At 42.5% G+C, this 10,055-nt stretch overlaps 1 protein-coding gene across 1 annotated transcript in view; it reads left to right on the top strand.

The window, feature by feature from the left end:
• si:dkey-22o22.2 (neural-cadherin) overlaps positions 1-8,848 on the top strand; it is a 161,124-nt gene extending 152,276 nt beyond the window's left edge. The window contains exons 29-34 of the mRNA XM_044357993.1: positions 1,224-1,390; positions 1,685-1,949; positions 3,322-3,502; positions 3,609-3,859; positions 5,268-5,425; positions 7,576-8,848. Of these exons, the coding sequence (XP_044213928.1) occupies positions 1,224-1,390; positions 1,685-1,949; positions 3,322-3,502; positions 3,609-3,859; positions 5,268-5,425; positions 7,576-8,253 (1,700 nt within the window). The 3' untranslated portion in view covers positions 8,254-8,848. The remainder of the gene's footprint in view (positions 1-1,223; positions 1,391-1,684; positions 1,950-3,321; positions 3,503-3,608; positions 3,860-5,267; positions 5,426-7,575) is intronic.
• Positions 8,849-10,055: the final 1,207 nt, after the last annotated feature.

The following is a 10,055-nucleotide window of genomic DNA, read 5'->3' as shown; positions in this document are numbered from 1 at the left end:
TCAGTCTCTGGAGAGTAGTTCTGTGTAAGTTCTCTACATGTTTTCAGTCTCTGGAGAGTAGTTCTGTGTAAGTTCTCTACATGTTTTCAGTCTCTGGAGAGTAGTTCTGTGTAAGTTCTCTACATGTTTTCAGTCTCTGGAGAGTAGTTCTGTGTAAGTTCTCTACATATTTTCAGTCTCTGGAGAGTAGTTCTGTGTAAGTTCTCTACATATTATCAGTCTCTGGAGAGTAGTTCTGTGTAAGTTCTCTACATATTTTCAGTCTCTGGAGAGTAGTTCTGTGTAAGTTCTCTACATGTTTTCAGTCTCTGGAGAGTAGTTCTGTGTAAGTTCTCTACATGTTTTCAGTCTCTGGAGAGTAGTTCTGTGTAAGTTCTCTACATGTTTTCAGTCTCTGGAGAGTAGTTCTGTGTAAGTTCTCTACATGTTTTCAGTCTCTGGAGAGTAGTTCTGTGTAAGTTCTCTACATGTTTTCAGTCTCTGGAGAGTAGTTCTGTGTAAGTTCTCTACATGTTTTCAGTCTCTGGAGAGTAGTTCTGTGTAAGTTCTCTACATGTTTTCAGTCTCTGGAGAGTAGTTCTGTGTAAGTTCTCTACATGTTTTCGGTCTCTGGAGAGTAGTTCTGTGTAAGTTCTCTACATATTATCAGTCTCTGGAGAGTAGTTCTGTGTAAGTTCTCTACATATTTTCAGTCTCTGGAGAGTAGTTCTGTGTAAGTTCTCTACATGTTTTCAGTCTCTGGAGAGTAGTTCTGTGTAAGTTCTCTACATGTTTTCAGTCTCTGGAGAGTAGTTCTGTGTAAGTTCTCTACATATTTTCAGTCTCTGGAGAGTAGTTCTGTGTAAGTTCTCTACATATTATCAGTCTCTGGAGAGTAGTTCTGTGTAAGTTCTCTACATATTTTCAGTCTCTGGAGAGTAGTTCTGTGTAAGGCAGACGCCACTAAGCATGTGCAGGAACACGGTTCTGTTTCTGTTAGATTTAGTTCATCTAATGTGTCTTTTACATCTTTGCAACAACTTTTTGCTGGAAGGTTTTGTTTGAAATGTGAGAGCTGAAAGTTTTAGTGTAAAGTTGAGGAGTTACATCAGTTCCTCGTCCTGCAGTTTTAAAAACCATGACAACCGTTTCTTCCCAACATCCTCAGTTTGTGTTTGGATCAGAGTTGGTCTTCGTGTGTGTGAACCTGGGTTTGTTTGTATAAATCCTTCCTCTCTTCTCAGCCACCCCGGAGTTCTCCTTCGACTCGGGCAGCGTCGCTCGTTTCCAGCTCAGAGGAGGCGGCAGCTCTCGCCGCACAAACATCCAGCTGCTCCTGCGAACCAGAGCCGCCTCGGGAACCCTGCTCTCCGTCACGTCCCGGGAAGCCAACGAGTACATCGTCCTGGAGGTCAGTTCACCCTTCAACCTGTCGCTAAACTACCAATTTATCAGAGTTAAAAGATCCCTTCAGGCATATAAACAGTTATCAATACACAGCTGTTTATATGTCTTAAAATAATGAATAATAATGTGTCTGATGTGGTTTTTGTCCAAAAAAAACCACATTTTTGGGTTGAAATGTATCAAAACTGACACTAGTTTTTATCTTTAAACACAAAGGCTGAAACAAAGATCATGATGCATTATGGGAAGATTTATCAGGAAACATTTAACACATTAACGTGTCGGTTTTATCCTCCAGATCACGGAGGGTCACCTCTCCGTTCGTACCAACCTCGGCGACGGCGCTCACGCCCTGCGGCTCCCCGGACAGCGGGTGGACGTCGGGCAGTGGGTTCTGGTCAGCCTCAGTCGCCATGACAACATGTTCACCCTGCGGCTTGAGCAAGGCGGGGGCTCACGGGAGGCCCAGGCTCGGCTGGGGAGCCACAGGGAGATGGTGGTTCATCCGGCCAGCGTGATGGTCGGGAACGGACCCGACGCCGGAGACAAGACCGACTTTCATGGTGAGATTCTGGATTCTCAACGTGATGGTTTTACCTTTTTAAAAAAAGAAAATAAGACAAAAAAGAAGAAGAAAAGACAGTTCTTAAATGAATGAACAAACCTGAAAGTATCTAAGTGAGAATAGCTGACAGACAGCGTTGTTTAAATGCTGAAGAAAACTGTGGTTGTTTTACTTAAATCTCTGTGGTTTGAACAAAAAATGGAGGAAAAGTTTGCAGGAAACAATAAACACAAACAGTTTTAGAGAATTCAGATCCAGTCCGACGCTCCAGTCTGGAACTGGTTTGGTTGTTTCCTCATTATAAACTGTTTACTGATGCTCAGTCTTACAGGATTATTATTATTACAATGACGATGGTATTTCATTTAGGGCTGCAACTAACTATTATTTTCATTATCGATTAATCTGCAGATTATCTTTTTTTAGTTTAAAAAATAGTGCAAAAATGGCCGCCACCATTTCTCAGAGGCCACAGTGATGACTAACAATCCAAAATATTAAAATATGAATGAATGAAAACAGCAAATTATCTCATTTGAGAAGCTGGAAGCATCAAATATAACGATTACTTAATTACTTAAATAATCAACTTATTGTTGCAGCTTTACTTAAATATTTTTGAACTGTTTATTATTTTACTTATTTCCTCTTTTTAAATGTATTTTTTTTTCCTTCTTTTCTTTTTTTAATTTGTGAAACGCTTTGAGCTGAATCTTACACATCATTGTTATTATTAGTAGTCGTAGTAGTAGTGACTGCATTTTATTGATGATCTGAGATGGGAAAATGCAAATACATTAAGAGTAGGGATGCATGATATTGGATTTTTTTGTCAGGGTGAAACAGTCCGTGGAGGGAAGCACAGTCAGGCGGCGGAGGAGAAGGCAACAAATCGGCCTCTCATAACCGGCAGAAACGGCCGATGCTGATATTTAATTTTAGAGCTTTTATCGGCTGATACTGATGACGTGCTGATGATATCGTGCATCACTAATTAAGAGAAAAGCAGGTTGTTCTATCCCATAGATTCTTCCATATATGACAGAATTGTTTGTGTTTCTTCAGTGTCTCAAAATCCACATTTAGAAAAACATTTTGACCTTCTGATGCGGGAAACTCAGCAGGCGTATCTGCCTTTTTGTCTCCTATCATGTCCTGAACATGAGTTATATATCTGGCAGTTCCTGGCCTGGTGTCTCCCAGTTTAAACCTTGTATGTTATGACAGATCCAGGAGGATGAATCAGTCTCTCTGTCACACACAGTGTCTCAAATGTAACTGGTTCAGGTTTGACATCATTCCTGTAGTTTTATCAGCAGTAATAATAAAAACATACCAGACTGAACTAAACTAGACGTTCCCTCCTCCAGGCTGTCTGAGGGACGTTCGTTTTAACGGTCAGGTCCTCCCTCTGGACGGGCAGAGCCGGGACTTGGTGACGGTACTGGAGAGGCGTGGCGTCACCTCGGGGTGCTCCAGCGACGCCTGCAGCAGCCAACCGTGCCGCAGCCCGCTGCGCTGCATCGACCTGTGGAGGAAACACCAGTGCAAGTAAAGGACACACACAGAAATCCCAACACGCTCTCCCTGTTGTGTTTGTTTTCTCAGTTTTTTGTCATTAACCCGTCGTCCCCTCCGTCTCTCCGTCACCTCCCAGGTGTCCCGGCAGTCAGGTGACGGTGACAGACGACGCGGGTCAGCAGCGTTGCATGCCGTCGCCCTGCGGATCCTCCTCCTGCCGTAACGGCGGCATCTGCCAGGCGCTCTCGCCAGACAGCTACCGGTGCCGGTGTCAGGAGGGGTTCAGGGGTCAACGCTGCGAGCTGGGGCAGGTCAAAGGTCACCGACTGGCCGCCCTCAGCCCGAGCTCCATCCTGGCCATCAGCATGTGTCTGCTCGTCTTCTTCGGTAAAGGAAAATATTTATTTACTAAACTACAATCAGCCGAATGAAACTTGTGTGGTCGCCGCCCTGGTTGCTGACTCACAGGCGCTGATGCATTTTCAGTTTTTCACTTTATTTTTAGTAAACAGAAGAATTATGTAGTTATCCTGAGCGGTGATCGCCAAGAGAAGAGACTAAACAAAAAACAGCATGAATAATGAAGGAGGTCTGGTCTATGAGCCAAACTGGGAGATAAACAAACACAAGATGTGCAGCAGTGATAACCTGCTTCTTCTGTTGTTGACTGACTGTCATAAAACACCTGCTTACAAAGACTCGATCCAGATGTTAAATGACTTTTACACACTGATGAAGACATTAATGAAAAGGTCTTTAAAGAGTAGAGGTTTGTTTTGTCTTTTACCTTCATATTGTGTATTATTTTACGTCTTTTCGAGGATATTTTTATATTTACAGTTAGAAGAAAAACACAAGCAAGCGACAACAGACGATGGAATGTGTTTGCAGGACAGGATGTCTGCAGATTTATTTTTATTTCAGAGGTTTGACAAAGTTGCACGTTTGATATGAAGTCTGAGTAAAGTCCCGACTTTGAGTTTTAAGTCCTAAACAAGTAAAAAATGTTTATCTTTGAACTCGGAGAGAATATCAAGTCATTCCAAGTCAACTCTATCAGCCAAATGAACTTTAAAACTCAGTTACAAAGTTAGAAGAAGAGAGAGACGGTTTAAAAAAAGACTAATATAAATACACACACACACACACACACACACACACACACACACACACACGCTGTAAAACCAACCGTCTCCTCTAAAGACCTTTTGTTCTAAACTTGTGTAACACTGCGCTGCGCCGATCAATAAGTTTTCCATTAGCATCGATCAGGAATCAACAGACAGCGAAGCATCAGTGACGCAGAGAGACTTCAGTTACGTAAACACAAGAATCAACAAAACAATCACTGCTGAAGTGTCACACGTGAGTCATTCTGTGCGTACGGCTGATAAATGAATAGTTTTTCCACGTTAAGACTTCATTTCCCATCAGCCCCGTCGCTTCCTGCTTTCACCTGAAGAGGAAAAACATGTCGGAGGTGATTTTGGAAGCAGGTTTTCCTCTCAGAGTCTCACCTGGTGGAGAGTGGAGGCCGTTAAAGGCTGATTGCTTGTTTTTCACCTGTTTGTAGTTTTTATGTGAATGTTTCTAAATGAACGTTGTGCTGATTTATTGAGATTAAATGATTCCACAGAGCAGCTTTAATGAGCCGCAGCTGCAAACGTTACAGGAAGGAAATTAAATCTGCCCCAATGGTACACAAGATGCATATTTATACTGTCCTCCTCTGTGTGTGTGTGTGTGCGTGTGTACGTGTGTGTGTGTGTGCGTGTGTGTGTGTGCGTGCGTGTAGCGGTGCTGGTGGCGGTGACGGTGTGGAACCAGAAAGGCAGCCGTAACAAGTTCAGGAAGCGAGGAGTTTACCACATCCCCGCTGAACACGAGAGCTGGGAGGACATCCGAGAAAACATCCTCAACTACAACGAGGAGGGAGGAGGAGAGCAGGACCAGGTACACACATGTACACACACACACACACACACGCACACACACACACACACACGCACACACACACACACACACACACACACACACACACACACACAGTAGTTAGTACATTTTATGTTTAACAGCTTTACTTTAAAAACAAGGATCCTGCAGTGTCCTGTCAATAAGTAGAAAGTTTCATTGATAAACAGACAAAATGTTCTAAACACACTCGCACGCACACACACACACACACTCGCACACACACACACACGCACACGCACACACACACACACTCGCACGCGCGCACACACACACACTCACATGCACACACGCACGCACGAACACACACACACACTCGCACACACACACACGCACACACACACTCGCACGCGCACACTCACACACTCGCACGCACGCACGCACACACACTCGCACACACACACACTCACACGCACACACACACTTGCACACACGCACACACACACACTTGCACACTCGTACACACACACGTACATACACATACACGCACACACAAACGCACATACACGCGCACACACACACACAGGTCAAAGTCATTGCTTTCAGGAGAAAATGTGTAAGTGGATCTTGAGTTTGGAGATGAGAGGAAGTAAAATAAATCCTCGATGATACGTGAGATGAAGTCAGCAAGTGAATCAGCATTAAAGCAGCTGGAGAAACTTAAAGTCAAGCAGCCAAAACATCTCAGAAACTGGCTTAAAAAATGAGAAGAAAGAGGAGATGAGTTTGTATTTTTGGGTCATTTAACCTCAACTCGAGACATCAAAACGCTGCATTTTCACACCAGACTGCAGGAAACTAAGAAAATCCACATTTAGATCCTATTTGAACCTTCTGAAGCAGGAGATTCTACTGCGGTTTCGGGGGGTTTATCTGCCTTTTTGTCTGATATCTGTTCTAGACTTGAGTTATCTGGCGTTTCTGGCCTGATGTCTCTCAGTTTAAAGTTCATATATTATGACAAATCCAGGAAAAAGGATCCTTACAGTGGGACAAATTAGCTTCTACTGAACAAATAGTTGTCACATGACTTGTAGCAGCCACTCAAGAGTCCTCACACTCAGGTCCATCGGGATCAGATCGTTTTGCTTTTCAAAAATGAGGGATATTTCTTACAAGTGTGGTGTGCTTTTATTTTGAAAGTTTGATTGACATGTGTACTGTCAGGTGTGTAGAGACAATAAGTAACTGCAGCTGGACACAGAAAAATACTCATATATTTGAATGGGGAGTGTGAGTGAACCCACACCTTTTTGAACATTTACTGCTTCCACATAGTTTTAGATACAAACTTCATTTGAACTTTAAATGAGTCACGAGACTTTGACCTACAAATCTTGAATTTACATGTTTTTTCTATCTTTTACTGTTTTTGAGATATTAGAGTGTGAGTTTTAAAGTCTTTTCTTGCTCCTCCTGTGATTTTATAATGAGTGTGTATTGCGGAATGTTTCACAGCACTGAGGGAGTGACATCACCAGGAGCAGTTGGAGAGGAGGATTTTAGAGTACGCTTCTTATGAAATCTCCTCATAAATCCCATAACTTTGGCCAAATCTAACATTAAAAATCATATTTTAGTAGGAAATTTCGTTGCGAATCCATTGATACAGGTTTGAAAGTGGTCAGACTTATAGTTTAAACGTCAGAAGCCTCTGTTTGACACAAAGTTCATGCCCATAGATTGCCTCCCCATTGTTTTACATTGTAAGGGGTGATGTGGCACTGCAACTTTCAGGACTAATTAGTAAGTCTTGATGGAACGAATAATTGAGTTTTGGTTTGATCTCTCTACGACATTCCTACGGGCCGTGACGGCCATTTTAGTTACATAGGTGGCATTATAATAAAGAAACAAACAAACAAACAAACACATGAAAATACAGTAGTCCTTTGCCTTTTGGGCTCGGTCCCAAATAAAAAACATATAAATGGAAACCAAACTAAACGGCCATCTGCAGAACATTCTCACCAGTTTATATTAAATGCTTCAGGAAACGCTTCGTTATGTTCGACCAGCTGCAGCTGCCCCGCGGCCCCAAACCTTCATATTCAAAACCAGTTCTTGACACTGACCTTTAACCTTTGAGGATTAAACACCTCTAACTTGTGTGTTTCCTTCCTTCCTGTCAGAACGGCTATGACATCACAGAGCTGAAGCGTCCTCTGTGCTCCAGTCTGTCTCAGTCGTCATCCTGCACCACCGCCCCGCTCATCAAGTCCTCGCCGGGCTCCCAGGAGGAGGTGCACCCATCCGGCTCCTCCTGCAGCTCCAGCGCCCCCTACCTCAGCATCCCACATCACCACCACCACCACCACCACCATCAGCACGCCGCCAACGCCGCCAGCTACTCCAGCGACGCAACCTACTCCAACTACGCCGCTCACGGCAGCAGGGACATGGAGACGAGTGACACGGGAGGTTACATGGACGCCGCCGCCGCCGCGCCGGGCTCGCGCTCACACGTGGACTTTAAGAGCTACGTGGCGCGCATCATCTGGGAAGCGGACAACGACAGCGAGGCGTTCCCGTCAGACGCCTACCACGTGTGGTGCGTGGAGGGCTCGGGGTCGGTGGCGGGAAGCCTCAGCTCACTGGGGTCCGTCGCGCACCGTCAAAACAATGAGGAAGAGGAGGAGGAGGAGGATGACGAAGGAGGGTTCGTTTACGACAGGCTGTCTCAGTGGGGCCCCAAGTTCCAGACGCTGAGCGAGATGTACGACCGGCCCCAGCTGGCCCTCTCATACAGGGAGGCGGTGGCGTACATACAGAGGAGCCACAGCCACGACCCTCTGCCTCATCACCACTAGGGGGCGCCACACACACACACACACACACACACACACACACACACACACAATACAGAGCAGAGAGGAAGAGACTGAAGCTGCGTTCACGTCAAATCTGAAACAAAAACAACATCACAATATTCAAGAGAATATTAATCCGGTATTGATACAGTTTATTAGATATAATTACTGCAGATAAAACTGATACAACATGAAGGTTAAAATGTTTTTATTGGATCTTTAGAGATGTTGAGGCTGCAGTTTGTGATGCTGTTGGACTCTGTGGGGTTTTACTGAGAGATGTTTCTTATATTTGGCCTTCTCATTTATATAAATTACACTAAATAACATCTTTACATATAACAAGTTACAATCAAACAGCCTCTAAAATGAGCATAAAATAAAGTAAAACCTATAAAAACAGATTAAAACAGAACATTATAACCATAAAGGTTGGATTTATTGCAGGGTTGTTGTATTAAACTGCATTAGTTTTATTAGGTTTATCTAATAAACTGTCAATATGATGTATAATAATCATATTTGTGCTCAGTGCAGTTAAGTTGGTTCTGCTGCATTTTATCCGGTAAAGTTCAGATGAAAACTAAGTTCTTATATATTATATTATATAAATATTAAATTAAAAGACTGTGAATCGTCTCTACAGCAGGAGAGAAACAACATGCATCAAATGTTTTAACTTATTCTTTGAGTCAAACACACAAACATGATGCACATATTCTTAGATTGATCATCTCTGATGTGCATCAAGTAAACATCCATAAATCTGTTTACAAGAAAAACACTTTTATAACTCCAGAACTGTTTTTAAGTTTTCTTCAGTATCTGTTAGACTGTAAACAGCTGATTCAGCAGACTTTTAATGGAGCTAATTTGCCAAAATGTAAACATTTATATGGGCTAAAAATAACGAGGCTCCAGTTGTAGCCTTCAGCTAACTGACTGTTTATGCTCCCCAAAGCATTATGGGAACTGTAGTTCCAGAACTGAGTCATCTCAGTGTTGCCCGGAAACCACTGTTGGTGTTAATTTGATTAAACACAACAACTATACAGGTAATTAAACACATTATAAGTCTCATCTTTTCACTTTAATAGTTCACATCCACAAACAAACTGAATCAAATGATCTCAAACCCACCGACACCAGTCTGCTCGGTTGATAATCCAGTTTCCCCCCATTATCCTCAACATGTTACTTTAAAATACAATATATACACCCTTGACTGAAAACATCATCGGGAAAGTTCAGTTCAGGTCACTGAGAACTAATCAGACAGTAACTGGAAACACCTGTGTGGGTTCAAACTGGGTCAGGAAATCTGATTGGCTGCTCCCGACACAATTCAAAACTCTCAGCTTTGATTGGCTGCTGAGCCTGATAGAGGCGGGACCTTCCAGTTGGTCTGTAATCATTCGGCTGTCTGGACTTCAGCAGGAAAACTGAATGTGAGTAAAACTGAACTGATGATAAAATCATGTTTAAAGTCTGTAATTTTAATTTTATCTTCAATGATCAAAGAAAAAACAAACTGACACACAAAGTTAAGAGTTTTTAATCTTTTTAGAGTTTGAGTTTAATGCACAAAAGATATGAAAGTGATGAAAATATGATAATAAAACCAAAGAAATATGATGAAATAAACTAAAATGTGGACATGAGAAGATAGATAGAAAGGAATAAACTATTTTAAAACATGAATTCAATAAAATAAATGATTAATTAACATAAAACATCCAGTTTAAAGACTTTTCAGTTCATGTTTAAAGATCCTCAGACATAAAAAAACTAAAATCCAACAA

This window comes from Thunnus albacares, chromosome 8, assembly GCF_914725855.1.
Source record: "Thunnus albacares chromosome 8, fThuAlb1.1, whole genome shotgun sequence".
NCBI lineage: Eukaryota > Metazoa > Chordata > Actinopteri > Scombriformes > Scombridae > Thunnus > Thunnus albacares.
This window is presented reverse-complemented; position numbering and strand designations above follow the sequence as displayed.